This window comes from Dendropsophus ebraccatus, chromosome 7 (genome assembly GCF_027789765.1).
Source record: "Dendropsophus ebraccatus isolate aDenEbr1 chromosome 7, aDenEbr1.pat, whole genome shotgun sequence".
Taxonomy (NCBI): domain Eukaryota; kingdom Metazoa; phylum Chordata; class Amphibia; order Anura; family Hylidae; genus Dendropsophus; species Dendropsophus ebraccatus.
This window is the reverse complement of record NC_091460.1, coordinates 63,594,874-63,613,470: the sequence shown is the minus strand read 5'-3', so window position 1 is coordinate 63,613,470 and position 18,597 is coordinate 63,594,874. Positions and strand designations below refer to the sequence as shown.

Below are 18,597 nucleotides of genomic sequence, written 5' to 3'. Positions count from 1 at the left end.
CCCAAGGGGTTAAGGGGGATGCAATACATCCTCCCTTAACCCCTTGGGGGCCAGACTGTAAGCAGCGATCTGTAAAGATGCTGCATACTGTAAGGAGCACAACACCGCTCACAATGATGGGTGTTGTGCTCCTGTTTGTGTGTTTTTTGTGTGTTTCTCCCTTTTTGTTTTTCAGATATCGGTATCCTGTCGATTACGTCGGATTCCGTGGACTACGTCGATGACCAGCGTTTTTTTTTTAACTTGTGTCTTGTCTTTATTTCTTTACTTTATAGACTTAGTAGTGGAAGCCGTCTAATAGACGGAATCCATTACTAAGTTGGGGCCTAGTGTTAGCCGGTATAAAATGGCTAACCCTAACCCCCCATTATTACCCCAGTACCCAATGCCACCAGGGGTACTGGGAAGAGCCGGGTGCCAGTGGTCCCGGAGCGTCAAAATTGGCGCTCCTGGACCGGGCGGCAGCAGGCTGGTAAGATTTAGGCTGGGGAGGGCCTAAAACAATGGCTCTTCCCACCCTGGTGTTACCAGGGTGCTGTCGTTTGGTTTTTAACCCGGGTGGTTATAAAAATAAGGGGGACCCTATGTGTTTTTTTTTTATTATTTATTTATTTTAAAAAAACCGCATAGGGTCCCCCCTATTTTTATAACCAGCCGTTTTATACCGGCTAACACTAGGCCCCGACTTAGTAATGGATTCTGTCTATTAGACGGCTTCCACTACTAAGTCTATAAAGTAAAGAAATAAAGACAAGACACAAGTTAAAAAAAATTTTTATTCAAATAAAAACACCAACACAACCCTCATTGACCATTTTTTTAAAAAACAACCGCTGGTCATCGACGTAGTCCACGGAATCCGACGTAATCCACAGGATACCGATATCTGAAAAACAAAAAGGGAGAAACACACAAAAAACACACAAACAGGAGCACAACACCCATCATTGTGAGCGGTGTTGTGCTCCTTACAGTATGCAGCATCTTTACAGATCGCTGCTTACAGTCTGGCCCCCAAGGGGTTAAGGGAGGATATATTGCATCCCCCTTAACCCCTTGGGGGCCAGACTGATGTCAGACTGCACCCATCCCAGCAAGGAAGTGGTTAAGTGACCCCCCTTCCTTGCTGGGAGGGGTGCAGTGCTGGGGAGGGGGTGGGGAGAGCTCTATACTCACCCCGATGTGTCCTCTTCGCTGGTCCGCAGCACAATGAAGTCACTGTGCTGCGGACCCGCTAATTATATGTACGCTCAGCCGATCAGCCAATCAGCTGAGGGCACATATAATTCTAAATGTTTCTTCTAATAATGCTATTGTGATAACATAATTAGAAGAAACATTTGATGTTTTAATTAAAGTAAAGTGATGATTAGTACAGAATGCTCTATTGCCGGCAATATGAATTAACGGCTTACTGGAGCTTCCTGTACTAATTAATATTTAATGAATAAAACACATTTTCGTTGAAATAAAATCAGTTTTGTTGTTCAATAATTTAATTTAAAACGAATCCATCATTGTGCAATTAAATATACTGTCAAAAAATAAATATATATATAAATATACATTTATTTATATATATATTTATTTTAACAGTATATTTAATTGCACAATGATGGATTCATTAGAATTAAATTATTGAACAACGAAAGGGACTTTATTACAACGAAAATGTGTTTGATTAATTTAATATATTAACTATTAGAGGCATCGGCATTCGGCATCATTGCCGGCTATTTTTGAAGTACTCCGTACGGACCGCCTGTCAATCCACGGCCGCATTTCCAGCCGCAAACAATGGTCTTGTTAATTTTTTACGGGTCCGTTTACGAACGGGCCGTAGATCCATACATAGTGTGGACTGTGCAGCCGTATATCGTATACTTTCCAGCGTACGCATAAACCGGAAAAATCCGGCCGATGATTTACCGCTCGCAATACAGCCGCACAGATACAGAGTGTGAACCTAGCCTGAATCTATAAATTATATCACTCCACACCATATGGTAAAAATGATTTATTCTATGTATGTTGCTCACAAATTTGACACATAAGTTGTCAGTGCATTCCACAGCTTTTACTGAAGAAACATAAAGAACACATCCAAGAACACCCATGGGGTGCTCAGGGTTTTTGTAGATGAGATATGCAAAGAAAATACATGATAAGATCATTTCTTATAGTATGGATTCTTATTAATTCTATCTACTGTATGGGAAAATATCTTTATGATTGATCACTGTGTTCATGTATTTTCACACAATGACAACAATATGCAATCAGGAAGTAGGTAGCCCACGTATTGTGACATACTGTATTTTTTGTCCTGGTTATAGCACATTGTATACAGATTGTGCCCATGAGGCTGCTTGTGGCAGGGAAGTTGTGATTTATAGCCCACAACCATATAACACTAGAGAAACTTAATATGCCAACAATTTAGCATTTAACCCCTTCTCCCAACTGCAACTTTTGGCACACTTGTACTGTAATTCCCCATCTTCTAATAGCCATTACTAAGTATTTTTTTATATATACCATAAAAGAGCAAAACAATTGAAATTGGAGAAAAACCCACAGTTCTGCTATTTTCTTTTATGCCATTTACAGACACCTTTAATTTTACCATAAAATTATACTGCAAAACTGAAAGAAATGATTTGTAGATTGAAATGTAAAAAAAAAAAAAAAAAAAAAAAATCAGTGCCACACCTGATATTCACTTTTAGTCTATGTTCACACGTTGTATTAACAACCACTCTTCCACATGAACAGCCATTGTTTAATGCTATCAATGGCAGAATTAATGAATATGAGCATTAATTCCGGCTGTAAGTAGTATTAAACAATAGCTGTTTACAGCCATTGTTTACACAGGTAATGTTCATACGCTGTATGAAGCCGGCTGTTCCGTGACCCGGCCGGGTCACGGAACGGTCAGTCTCAGAAAAGATCATCCCGGCCGGTACTGCAGTACCGGCCAGATGATCTTTAGCACTGCAGAATTCTGATGCGGGTGCATCCGCCGCTTGCTCCATAGTGTGCACTGGCAGGGTTTTCTGCAGCCGCTGTTCACTCCGGCCGGGATTCCATAGAAGGCTATGTAATGTATATTTTCGTAATAATCATGGCAGTTGTTGCAATCGGCAACAACGTCCGTAGTTTTACAAAAATATACGTAGTGTGAACATAGCCACAGCGTGTGAACATAGCCTCATTAGCAATATTAAGTGCATGTCTATGTAACTAATAACTGAATAAACCCAAATATCTAAGGAAAGGGAGGGTGTATAAAGAATTTCTAAAAAAATTGTTATCATCCTAACTTTATTGATAGAGACATCTTTTTTTGGGGGGGTTTGGCTACAGGCCCTCTTTAAAGATCATAAAACAACATCACAACTTTGCTCTCTTGTGACCATGAAAAAGAAAAGATTTCATACTATATCTTAAAGGGGTCACCTAAGTTTTAAAAATTGACGCGCTTTCCTCATATACTTGTCTGCTCTGCTCCCCTTCAACCTCTGTTACCTAAACCCTAAGTTCATTAGACTTCTAAATTTATTGAGACCCTAGACCCTAAAGTTTGTAATCTAGATTCACCGGGCTTCTGGCTAGACCTCTTAATTGATCAGGTCACAGACTATAGCAAAATAGTAATTTAGGCCCTATGCGAATATATTTAACCATTCTGTCTTCTTGACTTCTACTGGCTGTCATGTACAACAGTTGACTAACTATTGTAAGGAGGTAGAAATCATGGGAGGTAAGGACTGACCATGTTAGGATTAAACAAACCACCTCCAGAGTTGTCTTCAGCTCATACCCTTCTCCCCACACATTTGGGCAATCTAAGGGCCCTATTCCACCGGACGATTATCGTTCAGATTATCGTTAAATCGTTCGAATCTAAACGATAATCGTTCAGTTGAAATGCAGTAACGATTAACGACCGAACGAGAAATCGTTGATCGCTTTATAAGACCTGGACCTATTTTTATCGTTGCTCGTTTGCAAAACGTTCGCAAATCGTTCGCATTGAATAAGACATCGTTCGGTCGTTCGCAATAGATACGAACGCAATAGCGAAGAAATACGGAAGAAAAAACGATCGCAATTACGATCATAAGTAACGATTATCGTTCCATGGAAATGAGTGAACGTTTTCAGGTCTTTCGCAATAGCGGTCGTTTGAGATCGTTAATCGTTAACGATTATGCTAACGATAATCGTCCGGTGGAATAGGGCCCTAAGTCCCTGCTTTTGTGTGAGGGAGTCATAAGAGATAACTGTCAATACTGTGTTTAAAAATCCAACAAAAAAGTAGTTTATTGGAGCATTGTATTAAAACTTCTTTACTGTAACTATACAATAGTTACTGTATGTAGAGAATGGAAATTTGGTGAAGCATTCTGCTCATCCTTAAACTTGGTGGAGCTGGAATGTTTCTTATTTGTTCAGCAGCAGATCCCTCCCTAGCAACAAAAGAGATGAAGAAATCCTTTAATTTCATCCATGTTTCTTGTATATTTAGTAAAAGACTCTAGAGCTGTACCTTAAACTCTTGTACCGTGCAGGCGCATCTGATATGTAACAATTACAAGTTTATTTACACTCACTGTATAAAAAAAAAATGATGGAAATATCAGAATTGTAGCCAGTAACAGCTCAGCTTTTTTTTTAAAGAGCTGTGATTGGTTGCTGATACAAAAGTCAGCCACATTGTTGTGTTAGTGAGACTGATAAATCTGGGCAATGGTGTCTTGCCACAAGAGAGGTTAAAAGTGTTTCCCATGTTTCCCTCTAAAAAGGCTCTCAGAGGCTACTTTTGGATAGTGTACTTATAGACAAATGGTCATTGACTGCTGGACATGTACCTACAACACACTCAGGACACTTGAGAGGGGACTAGGAGACTGAACTAAGGACTGAGACTATCTGCTATCTGGGCTGTTCTGGCCAAGCTATTAGGAGATGTTAAGCATCTCTCACAGGTTCCTTGTCCACCATCCAGACACAAGTGCCATCTTTATTACACACCCTGTCTCTGCCCAGACCATTTCCAGAAACTTAGCAGAAGAACGTTTCTGTACCTATCATGTGTCCTACCATTCACAGCCAGCTACCATTGCTTTTATTTCCAGTGGTGTTGTGAAGGAGAAACCTGTTTTACATAGGACTGGGACCATATCATGATAGCGTTGAATACAGGTTCTGTGTGATCTGACAACAGATGGGTTTAAGTATGGAGGCTTTGTGATGAGCGCTTCAATCCTGCATTTGCTATGGAGTAACACACTGCAATAACTGATGGTGTAATGATCCAGGGAGCCATTGCATAAAACAGTTAGTCTCCCCTAGTAGGGATATGAAGGACACTAACAGCTCAGTATCTGGCTTTAACCATTAAAATAAATATATATATATATATATATATATATATATATATATATATATATATATATATATATAATAATAATTATTATTATTATTATTATTATTATTATTATTATTATTATTATTATTAGCGATACATTCTTTTTAAGCTATACCCCAGTTCTATCACATGGTTGGGAAGCTAAGGATAGTGCCATTTCATGTTTGTCACAGAACAGTGAAGTGTACAGGATGTAGAGGGGTCTAAATAAATAACAATTTTACCTGACTCTTCCTTACACAAAAAGGTATACTAAATGCTACTATAATTGCCAAAACAAAGCTACAAAACTAAAGTGAAAAAACAAACAAACAAAAAAAAAACTGAAGTTAACACATGTTTTCAGGCATGGTCCACATACCAAGCAGCATTTTTACATCTAATAATGTCATAAAAGTTGTTAGAATGTTCCAGCTGGGACCCCCAGCCATCCCTATAACCTGTGGGGTATCATAATAATTAATGGAAGCGCTTCTCTGTGTAACCACTCCCCTGAAGAAATGCTCAACATGGGACCCCACTCTTTTGAGTTAGAACTTCCTGATAGGGGGAACTAGACAACCACTTTATTAATGCTGAACAGTCTTTTAGAGTCTGGTAACAAACAAACATAATAATAAAATAAAAGGTCAAACCATGCTGTTTGTTCATTTTATAGCAGCTGGATGAAGATAAAGCAACCGAATACTTGACTCTGTACTTTTCTCTGATTGTTAACATCAATAAAATGTGTATCTTGTATTCAGCAGTTGGATTGATTCCCTGGTGAACTTTTCCAAAGATCTTTACAATCCCTGAATTATTTCTGGTTGACTTCAGAGTAAATAAAGTATAAGTAAATTTCTCACATTTGTTATTCAATTTCTCATATGATAGAAGTAAATTAATATGTGATCCAGAGCTTCCAAGCAAAATAGTTTAGATTTTTTTTTTATCCATACATGCAAAACAAATCTCACAAATATCGATAGATGGATAGATAGATAGATAGATAGATAGATAGATATTATTATTATTGTAAGCCTATTTAAGCCTATTCTCCATTATCAGTCAGATATCTTGGCATATAATGTAATAGGATTTATAAATTGAGGCTATGTACCCATAATGCCTTTTTAGGTTAAAAATGACCATTGTTTGATAATAATCATGATCATTATTTACAGTCACCATTTAATTGTAAAAAACAACAGCTGTTATTTCACCTAAAAAGACATAGTGGGAACATAACCGAAGGCTATGTTCACACAGTATTTTCGTCGGTCTTTTGGCCAGTCTTTTTTTAACAAAAACTTGAGTGGAACTGACAGAGAAAAATTATGATGGAAAGATTTGCAATTTCTGTTTGTTTTTCAACCCACTCCTGGTTTTGGCTGAAAGAAGACTGACTAAAAAAACTGATGGAAATATGATATGTGAACATAGCTACACTATAGCTACATACACATACACTAAAAGAAAAGCTAAATATAGGTGTAATTTTGAGTGAAAATGAAACAATGTGAGAACAGATGAAAATAAAACAGTTGTATTTTGCAAAATCAAAATGTAGATAATAAATATGTTCATTAACTGGATGATCATAATCAATTACATTATTATATACTGTGTGTACACAGTATATAATGTCATTTTCTTATTGACTTTGAAGGGGTACTTTGGTGAACACATTTTTTCTTTCAAATCAGCTGGTTTCAGAAAGTTATATAGATTTGTAATGTACTTTTATTAAAAAATCTCAAGTTCCCATAGTTATCAGCTGCTGTATGTCCTGCGGGAAGTCGTGTATTGTTTCCAGTCTGACACAGTGCTCTCTGCTGCCACCTCTGTCCGAGATAGGAACTCTCCAGAGCAGTAGCAAATCCCCATAAAAAACCTCTCCTGCTCTGGACAGTTCCTGTCATGGACAGACTGGAAAGAATACACAACTTCCTGCAGAACATACAGCAACTGATAAATATGAGAAGACTTGAGATTTTTAAATAGAAGTAAATTACAAATCTATATAACTTTAACCAGTCGATTTGATCGAAAAAGATTTTCGCTGGACTACCCCTTTAATAGTGCACATTTATATATTAAAAATACACGTGTATTTTACCTTCATTTTATGCTGTGTGAATTTCGCCACAATATCTTACTTTGGCCCCATAATGCTAAAGTCTATGTTCCAATGAGAAATTGCTCCAATGGGTAATGTTAAAGGAGTAGCAGATAAAATAAAACCATGACTCTTCTATCCTGAGTGACAAAGCCCAGCACAAAAATTAGGTTGTTGAGATGATGGTTAATCCTTTTAAGGGGTTTTCTAGGCCAATATGATTGATGACCTATCTACAGGATGGAACACCAATCGCTAATTAGCAGGATGCCAACACCTAGCACAGTAAGTTGTTCAGTGGCCGCACTACAATAGGAGCCGAGCTGCAGTTACACTCCACCACCACTACATAGTGAACGGAGCAAACTCCTGTGTAGTGCAGGCACCAAACAGCTAATTAGAGGGGGTCCCAGGTCTAAGCACCCTGCCCATTATCGATTTATGGCCTATACTGTCAATAGGCTATCAATCATTTACATGTAAGGCATTCTGCAAGGTTCTGTATTAGGGAGATAAGACTATGAGCAAATATCACAATGTTTTAAAACAATGTTATTACCAGTTTGGCGTTTTTCATGTTGGTGTACCTCCCCTTAAGATTTATTAGTGTTTCAAAAAATGACCTGAAAAAGTTTTGAAATATTCCATGTATTATTCCACTGTAGTAAATTTCCAGCCAAGCATGTGACAGCAGTATGGTGGCCCAGGACTGTTCATGTTTCGCTTGCAGTTTGTTCTCATTTCCGTGGCACATGATCTAACAGAAGCTTGATTCCAAAATTATAATGCTGAACATATGTTTATTACAACTCTCGCCTTAAGATGTGTTTTCATGGCAGGTTTTGAAACTTTTAAAGGGTTGTTTTGGGTGGGGAAGTTGATATACTGTTGGTATTAATTGGCTATATTAAATGTAGGCTAGTAAATCTCTTACTGGGCCAACTCTTGTGTGATAAATGGTTCATTTTAAAATAATACATGAATCTTGTTGAAAAATATAGGGCTCATTGGAATTTTCTGAATCCAGTAAAAAAATATGAAATAATTATTCAACCAGTCGATAATTTGACAAAACAGCTGCTTCAATTTTATTATAGAATATGGCTTATACTAGCATTTACAATGGCATAAAGAGACAGAAGGGGGAGACCTCTTAACTTTTGTGGAGAGGAAACAACTGTTGCTTACTTGCAGGATGTGGGGGAGGATTGGAAAAGCCCCGGATGTTTGGAATCCATAAAAACAACCACACAACTGAAACCCCCACACAGAATGAGCCTATAGTTCACCCACAGAATACCTAAAGCCACCCATTAACAAATCCCAACACCCAATCCATACACAAGACAATCATGTCTGCCCAGCCTCCAAAAAAATAAAATAAATAAATTATATATTTGCCACTCTATGCATGTTATCATTGCTTACCAGTGTCACCAGTGATCAGAAACCTACAAAAAACCTCCCCAAGGTAGGTGTGAGTTTCTTCGGCAATTTGCTTTGGCAATTTAGCAAAAAGTCCCAAGGGTAACAAAAATATTATTATTATTATTATTATTATTATTATTATTATTAGTAGTAGTAGTAGTAGTAGTAGTAGTAGTAGTAGTAGTATAATTACCACACTATTATTTTATAGGTGAGGGTATTTCTAAGACGGTTTATTACTCTAAGTGCTAAAGGGTATTGGCATTGACTAGTGGAAAAAAGCAGGGCAGATTAAGAACAGTTGTATAATGCATGAACTGAGATAAAAGTTTAGATTATTAATCTTACAGAGAACCCGTCACTATGCGCCACCATAGTTACACATGGAGAGACGCAGGTCATGCTAATGCAGCTATTCTAATCAATAGAGCCTGTGCACAGAGCTCCCCAGCCATGGGATGTTTCCTCTGCAATGCAATCCCCTGGCATCAGCATGTGGCACTGCATAGTGACACTTAAAACATATACACATATATGAGTACGTGTGCATGACTCCCCTACAAAAACAAAATCTGAATTGTTAGCAAAAAAAAAAAAGAGCATGATGAATTGACTCAAAGGCTGTAAAAACAGTACTGTGAGGGAAATGGATGTAAAAAAAATCAATATAATGAGGGGTCCAGATTGCTACAGAGACCCCTTTTTTCTATGTACACCCAAGGCCTTGTACAGTATACACTACTTTATGAAATAAGCCAGACTGTATAGCATTTTTTATTAATGGATAAAGAGCTGGAACAGCAGTATGCAGATAACAGAGATTAGCGTCCCTCCTTCCCTCCGGCATGTGATACTGTAGCCGGATGGATAACTTGTCTACTTACATGAACTAAAATGACCCAGAACAAATAACAATGTGATGCTAAGCAGTAGTTGGTGTACAGTACTTAATGAACAGATATGATTTAGATTTAAAGGTGTGAGTCCAAGAAGTCAGCTGTGGTGTTACTGTGTTCTAAAGATTCTGCAATGTGGGTCTTGTATTATTCCTTGCCTTACAGCTTGGATGATTCAGTGGAATGTACTCAGAAAACAAGTAGTCCAGCTGCAGTTGACAGAAGATTCACATCACAAGCATCTGTGGAATCATTTTGGTATAAAGTTATTTGAATGGGGTTTTATGTGACTTCTGAGAGAACAGTTGAGTATTATTAATATCTACAATAGAACACAAAGACATAATGTTGCCTACTGTGAAAGCACGTGCAAAACACTCTCACAAATGTATTCTAAAAGATTGTTGTGTTAAAACACATCGAGAAATGTATCATTTAGTGGATGACTGATTGTTTTCTTTTTGTAGGAACATTGAATCTCATTGTACTTTTAATGACAACGAAGGGGTCTGATGTGGGTGTCAATCAAATGAGGAAAACTAGCAGCAAATACTTAATTCTTTTCTGCTTAGCATAGGCCAATATAGATCCTGCTGCTTTACCTTAGCCTTCTGTGAGGTCAGATGGACTTGGTTGCCAGGAACCCAGGTTATATATGCAGAGCACATCAGATTACTAGACACATGGGCCAGGGGTCAAAAGCCAGGAAAAATGGCAAAAGAATAGCATGAGAGTACTGAGTAACAGGTAGATCATCAGAATCTACCAATGATATAGGATTTAAATAGCCAACATTACATTAGCATTACATTAGCCAGTCCAGACTCTACGTCCTGGGTGTTTCTCCCGCTATGAAGCGTGCTCCGGAGCGGAGCGCGCTTCATAGGAGGTGGGGGCCGGCTGCAGTGAGCAGCCGGGACCTCACCGGTAATGACACGCTGCCGCGATCGCGCTGCCGTGTGTCATTAACCCCTTAAACGCCGCAGCGTTTAAGTGTAAGTGACAGGGGGAGTACCCTGTCACTTACCGATCGGGACCTGCGGGGGTCCCAATTGTTGAAACTGACCGCCGGAGGTCTCTCACCTGCGGTCCGATCGGCGATCTGCTACACTGAGCCTGCCTATGGCATAGCAATCATCAGTGTAGAAATCAAACTAGTGTATGTAAAAGTCCCACAAAGGGACTTCAAATGTGTAAAAAAAAAAAAGTTCAAAACACTATTACACTACCCCAAAGCCCCTCCCCCAATAAAAGTTGAAATAACCCCCCCATCCTATTATATAAATAAAACATATAAAAATAAATAAATATATAAACATATAATATACCGTAGCGTGCGTAATTGTCCGATCTATTAAAATATAACAAGCGTCATTGCGACCGGTAAACGGCGTACACGAAAAGAGGGAAAAAAGTGCGCAGATTACCGATTTTATGTTACATTATATATTAAAAAAATCTATAAAAAGTGATCAAAACGTCCGATCTTCACAAATATGGTATTGATAAAATCTAGAGATCATGGCGGAAAAAATGACACCCCATACAGCCTCATAGGTGAAAAAATAAAACCGTTATAAGCGTCACAATAGGCCCATTTTATTAATATTTAATTGCCAAAAAAAAGTATTTCATAAAAAAAATACATATATAACATTAGAGAATCTGTGTAACCTGCATATGGTTGTGTTCGGGCTGACCTATAGAATAATAGTATCATGTCGCTGTTACCATATAGTGTATTACGTAGACACAGGAACCCCCCAAACGTTACCATATTGCATTCTTTTTTACGATTTCACCTATTTATATCTTCATAAATAATATATTTGGAATTCCATCATACATGTTATGGTAAAATGAAAGACGCCATTACAAAGTACAACTATTCCTGTAAAAAACAAGCACTTACATGGCTTGTAGATAGAAAACTGAGAGTGCTAGAGCTCTTAGAAAGGGGGGAGGGAAAAACGAAAACACTAAGATCCAAATTTGCGCAGTCCACTGGGTCATTTTGGGCCTGGTCCTCAAAGGGTTAAAGAGGATGTACCACCAGGTACATCCTCTTTAACCTGAAGTCACGGATCAAACGGTGACGGCACGGGGAAGCCGGTGCCGCAGTCCTTTTTTCGGACCAAGGCCCAGTTCCTGTGCACGGCGCCGTTCTATGCACCGGAACCAGCCCGTGCTCAAGCACTGGAGGCGGGCCAGGCCGCCCCCAGTGGGAGGGAATTCCCTCCCCTGTGTGACGCCGCTCCCTTAGAATGAATGGAGCCGCGTCATACAGGGAAGAGAATTCCCTCCCACTGGGGGCAGCCCGGCCTAACTCCAGTGCTTGAGCACCGGACGGTTCTGGTGCATAGAACGGCGCCGTTCGATCAGTGGCTTCAGGTTAAAGAGGATGTACCTGGTGGTACATCCTCTTTAAAGCAACATGTTATCAAAATAGATGTTACATAACTACAGTGTATTAAAAATACAGTGATGCGTTAAGCTTATTTTTTGTTTTAAAATCTATAACATTACACTTTTCAACATTGAACCTTGCCTGTTACTTTGTTGACTGTATGTTGACCAGTCTGTCTACATTATAGGCATATGAGATGCTATTCTGTATCATTACAGAGCTTTATGTTATCTGTGAATACAAGTACTAGGAAGTCCTACTAAAGGATTTATAAACAGATTAAACAGCAATAGCCCCATCATAAATTCCTGAGGTACTTCACCTAGGCTATGTTCACACAACTTATCTTTTGTATTAATCACGGCTGTTGTTGCTGATTTGCAACAACGGCCATGATTAATACAAAAGATATGTTGCATAGAAGTCAGAAGGAATTTCGTCTGGAGTGTATACACATAGTATACACTCCAGCCAGGATTACAACCAGCTGCACGAAAAACTGTCAGTTCACACAGACCTGTCAGTTCACACAATGGAGATTGCGGTTTCGGCCACACACTCCATTGTGTGCAATGGTGAATTAGGATGCTGGTGCAGGTCACAGAACGGCCGATGTTTCACGTAGTGTGTACCCTTAATGGAGAGGTCTGGCCAACATAATAAATGTTGTGGGGTGGGACACCCTGACCGGCTTAATGGGCAATTCATTAGTTGGGTGGGGTATTGTTTCTTGAGTCGTGACAACAATGTAACCTGGGGAAAAAAAATGAGTTCTGGTGGGGATTAGTGAGCCTGTGATGCGTCACTGCAGGGGTACGGGGATGAGTAAGTAGCTCTTTTTTAATATGTACCCCCACAAACAGATACAGAAAATTTTGACCGGAAGTCCCCCTTAACAGGAATCCAGTTTTGGAGTGACCTCTTAAAGATTATTCATTGAATATGGTCTTTTGGCAGGTTATGGATCCAGTCACATATTATACTATCTAAACCAATGGAACTAATTTTGTCAAATAACTCTATGTGAGGGACAATATGACATTTATAACAATAATCATTGATTGATTGATTCATCGATTGCTTTGACCATTCTTTCGTAAAGCCATGTCGGTTACTGTTGACTATATCATTATATTCTAAGGCAATGATCATTTCTTTGCCCATCATGTGTACAATGCTAAGGAAATACTTTACATTTTATTCAGACAATGTCATTTCCCCGATTTAATGTGGAATGGGCTTATGTAACTGCTGGCTAGAATTGGCTCCTTTAGTTGTCTAGTATATTCTCTAGTGAGTGATTACATTATTAGTAGGCCAGAGTCATGAGACTGTATAGAATTCAGATGCATGAAATTAGTTATCCTGTGACTAAAATAAAATGAATCCTATTGTACAAAAGTTGGCAAGCAGGAACTATTATGGCTGTATGAGAAAACAGGCTGTCTGTCCAGACAAGGGCTGCTGTATTGCTTGCTGATCATTTGTCAACATTTAGACACTAACTGATTTGATTTCTTGTTTTCCTAGATGATACTTCACCAGGTCAACCGCGTAGCACTTCACAGCATTCCCATACTGAGATCACATGATCCTCTGTCTACAAAGCTTATCTGGTGCTTTGCTTTGTGACATGTCTGTAGCTTTTCAGAAAAAAAGCTGGGAAGATCATGTATCTCAATGGATTGGATTGTCTTCTAACACTTCTGGTTGTGATAAATTGTGTTGCCATGGAATTCAAGTGGAACATTTAAAAACAGCTATGGAAGAACATGGAAAAGAGGTTAAAAAGAAGACACCATCTTCATCAGAGGGCATCTACTTAGAGGAGTGTAATGGTTTTATTGAAGATGGAGGACAGATCTCTACAGAGATGGATGAAAATGATAACGTGGATACAGAAGATCACTGTGTGTCTTCAGACACCAACATGGAAACAATGATTTTTTTGCCATCTAGTGAATTTAAGACCAAGGAGGAGGACCTTCTGCCAAGCCAGGATGGAATCAGCTCATTGGTTAAAATCATACCTGGAAATGATACGAGCAATACATCTGGTGTTAAGAATACCAGTGATGATGTTGAGAAAAACAAATGTTCAGAAATGGAAGGTGGAGATACTAGTCATGAAATCAAAGAAAGCAATGTGACAGCTTTAGATGGAATGTCATCCATTGAAACACTACATGGAAATACAGATTTGGAGGAAATTGATATGTCTGGTGAACAGCTGCTACATTCTGCTAGGATTGCACAACAGAGAAGAAAATCTGATGGATCAAAAGTTGTATATGAACAGAATGTCTGCAGTGCGTTGTCCGATGATCCTTCTGATCATTTGCATTTTTGTATATCTTCCCATCTGGAACCTAAAGGAGGAACTAGAGGGAACAAAAAAACATCCCCTCTCTGCAGAGACCATGAGGGTCAAAAGTCACACAGTGAGGCAAATAGTGATCTGGATGTATCACAGAATGGTTTACAAGTACCAAACTGTACCCAATCTATACCCACCAAGGATAGCCTTTCTACATGTGAAGTGATATGGGATCAAGTTAGACTTCGTAAAAAAAAGGTAAAAAAACCTTCTCATCTCTGTTTTTTACTATATTCTATTACATTAACCTATGATTTATACAACTTGTGAGTAGAAATACATTTTTGGTTGGTTAGACTTATTTTAATGGTTGTAAAGTTTAAAACCTAAGTAAAAGCTGATCTTTCCCATCTATAGAAAGTTAGGGGTGTTTACTAAGTTTGCTTAGAAACCTAATGTCTATTCTTGTAGTTTTTTTTAATGATGAAATACAAGAGGACTAATACAATGATGATTATTACCATTGCCATCACTGTTACACTAAACCTTGCCTTCCAACATGATACCAATGCCCAATAAAATATATTCTATTATTAGTTAGATAGAAAATTATGTCTATTTCTTGAGCATTGGTTAGGATAGTCCAGATTATAAAAGCTAAATATAAAATATGCATTTTGCCATGTTATGAGATCTGATTCCTTATACTTACAAACATCCTTGTTTTTCTTAGAATTTGTTTTTGTATAAGTTTTGCCTTTTTTGTGCTAGTATGTTTGTCTTTGTATCATTATATAGACATATATAATCTTCCTATATTTGCTTGCATGTTTTTACATGCACCAGTATCTTAAATTCTTGTGCGAACTTGAACTTGAACTGTACTTATTGTCTGTGCTATACATCGAAAGCTTTGTAAGAACAGTATTCCTTTTCTTATTGTGTGGAAATGTATCGGCAGTGAGAATACTTGCCTGGTTTATGCTAAACATTCTTATACTAATCTTTGAATAATAAAATAAAACCCCAAAAGACACCATAATTTCAGCCTGTGAAGATCTGAGCTGAAAGTACAAGGAGCAAATGTGTTTTATTATTTTACTGTTGTTTGCTGTGTGACCAGAGTGGCCTTGGCGCACCAGCCTAGCATTCCCATTTTTTTTTTTGCGTGCAGATAGGCTATGTTCACACAATGTGAACGACCGGCCATACCGGCTGGATGATCTTTATGGCCATGGTGTTCTGATGAGAGCACATCAGCGCGTGCCTGCATCAGAACTCCCCATAGCGCACAAAGAAGCAAGTGGCCGGAGCCGCTCGCTTCATTGGGTGAACTGAAAGGGTGTCCTACGGCCGCAATTCACTGTTAGTTCTTTGTGGCCCGGCATGGGATCCCGGACGGATCGTATATGATGTGTATACGCTCCGGAGGGGATCCCATAGAACAATAGGCTATGTTCCACACTGCATTCCGTTGTTGCCTAACTAGTACGACCGTTGTTGCGTATTAACTATTTTTAAGTAGTGTAAACATAGCCTCAAGCTGTATCTGTTTATGTCCTGTAATGTGTCAGTTTATATGCAACAGGACTTGCTAAGTAATCAGGACATATTAGTAGTTAGGCTAGGTTCACATCACAGTTGTCTTCCGTGGCATGGATACATAGGCAAAATGTCACAATAAATCCATGCATGGATGAGGGCCCAAATGTGACTAGAACAAACCTTTAAAATAGCACACAACCAGAAGGATCTTTAAGGACCCTGGAGTTGCCTAGGTGAGATCATTGTCAGGCCTTGTGATTGGCTGACATTGTCATTGAGGATGGTGGATGGTGACTGTGGCACATCAACATCTCATTCCGTGATTAGATAAGCAGCTTCGCCCCTTTTTAGTGGTATACGCCAGTCGCATCCCCTGCTCGCCTGATGGGTGGGCAAGGGGGGCTGTGACAAGGTGGACAAAGATATAGCCTTCTCCCACGCTAGATTAGCATAAATCTCCCCGCTTGCAGGCATAAATCATGATACAAACTACACCTGCTTTTGAGCAGATATAGATTTGTCTCGCAATGCCTACGCCAGGCGCAGTCTTAATGTATGTCCCTCAAGATGTTTATTATGTTTTCCAACAGGGCAGCAGTAAATGAAAAATTTAAGATCGCAAAGATCTTAACATTGTGATCAATGGGGTTCAGACCCAGCTGGTTAGAATAGTAATGGCCCAGCAGGGGAAAAAAGCATTTGTTTAAATTGTAAGTTTTATCTGCTTCGAGTTGAATACAATGAAATTATTCATATTTTTTTCTCTTCTCATATTTAAAAGAATTTTCCACAATATTTTGTTCCATTGTGCACATCTGCATGTGTTAGACTTGATTTATATTTTGAGGGATCCTGGAACAAATTCTCATTTATTGGCAGTCATGTGCTGAAAATATTATTTACCTTTAATACAGCACATAAGTATATTGTCAGATTAATATGAACTCTTGTGCAGGGGGCTTCAATTTATGTCAAGTGTTGATTTTTGTGAACAGAGAGAACAATGTGCTTCATCCTTAAAGAGGTTGTCTGGTTTGTGGAAAAAAAAAATACATGTTATAAAATAATAAAGAAAACGCTATCCACCTCCTTAATTCTCCATCTATACAGTGTAGATGCTTCAGTGATCACTTGCTGATCTTAGTTTACAATCTGCCAGCAGCGATGTGCTGTGAATGCACACAACCATTGAGTACGGCAGCCAGAGCAGGATAGGGTCATTTAAAAATTGAATCCCTGTGTAGTTTTTTTTTTAATTAAATAATTGTTCTATTTATGCTCACATTCACTATTGAGCAATGCTGTGTGCCCTGCACCAAGTCTGCCGGAAAGCCAGTTCTAGTCTATAGATTCAGACACCCTCAATAAGCTCCCACTACTCCTCCCTCTGTGTCCTCCTTCCATAAAAAGGTGTTTATGCCTGCCATCTTGTGTTTCCCTATAGTGTTTGACCCAAATGTGGACAAGATGCACCATGGGAATTCAAAGGAAAGACTGCATTTATAGGAGGCAAACGAGCTAACAAAATACAGGCAGTTACTGAGAGGACACATTACAGAAAAAAAAGAAAAACTTTAAAGAGAGTCTTGAATTTTGTAAAAATGTAAAAAGGATTGACTTGAAGAAAGAGAAAGGAGTTAGTAAAAAAAATGGTTAGTGAAAGTGGAGGGAAGATCTAGGAGAAGGGGAAGATAAACTAGAAAATAATTTCCATTTTTGGGGGCCTATTTTTAACACATCAGGGATTTTTTTATGATTGCTTCTTGCACCTAGAGTAACTAAAAATTTATAGTAATTGTATATCAGTAATTTTTTTTCTGCCAGTTGGAAAGATCTGCAGCCAGGACAACTGACCATTTATAATAATTACACCTCAAAACGTGAATTATGTGCACAAACTGAATATGTGTACAGCACAAATGGACAATGATAACTTTGCACGTACAGAAGTGAGACAGAAAATAACCCAGCACATCCTACCCTGAACAGTATACAGATTTAGGATACTAACTTTTCACAGGTATTGTCAGGACAGGGGACTGGAAGCCACAAGACAGGTGAGCCCTAGCACTGCCACCCATTCCGCTGTCCTTGCCTAATTACTTTGACTGGCCTAACTGGCAGCAGATAACTGGTCGACGTTCCCTTGCCTGCACAAGTGTGACACAAAACGAGGAAACACAATTAAAGAAAGTAGGGGAATCCAAGTCAGCAACAACCAGTCAGGTACTCAGGCTCTATCGCAGGCAGGGAACTACAGACATGGAGCCTGGAGTCCAAGCCCCAGGACACATACTTCAAGCTGACTGGCGGTGTCGGCTACCAGTCAGTCATACACAATACAGAGCAGCTGTGCCGCTCAGCCGGTGGAAGTGAAGCTTAAAGGACGCCTCCGCACTCCTAGCAACATGCCGCCGTTGGCACGCCTCTAGCAACTGGCCAGGCTAATTGCCAGGGACGCCGTCA

General features: G+C 39.0%; 1 protein-coding gene and 1 long non-coding RNA gene across 4 annotated transcripts in view; one reads left to right on the top strand and one right to left on the bottom strand.

Moving 5' to 3' along the window:
* DLC1 (DLC1 Rho GTPase activating protein) overlaps positions 1 to 18,597 on the top strand; it is a 290,446-nt gene that overhangs the window by 3,252 nt on the left and 268,597 nt on the right. For all 3 annotated transcript variants that reach the window (XM_069977657.1, XM_069977656.1, XM_069977658.1), the window contains exon 2: positions 13,800 to 14,844. In XM_069977657.1, coding sequence (XP_069833758.1) covers positions 13,858 to 14,844 — 987 coding nt within the window. In that variant the 5' untranslated portion in view covers positions 13,800 to 13,857. The remainder of the gene's footprint in view (positions 1 to 13,799; positions 14,845 to 18,597) is intronic.
* LOC138797468 (uncharacterized) overlaps positions 1 to 18,597 on the bottom strand; it is a 49,191-nt gene that overhangs the window by 3,471 nt on the left and 27,123 nt on the right. The window lies entirely within an intron of this gene.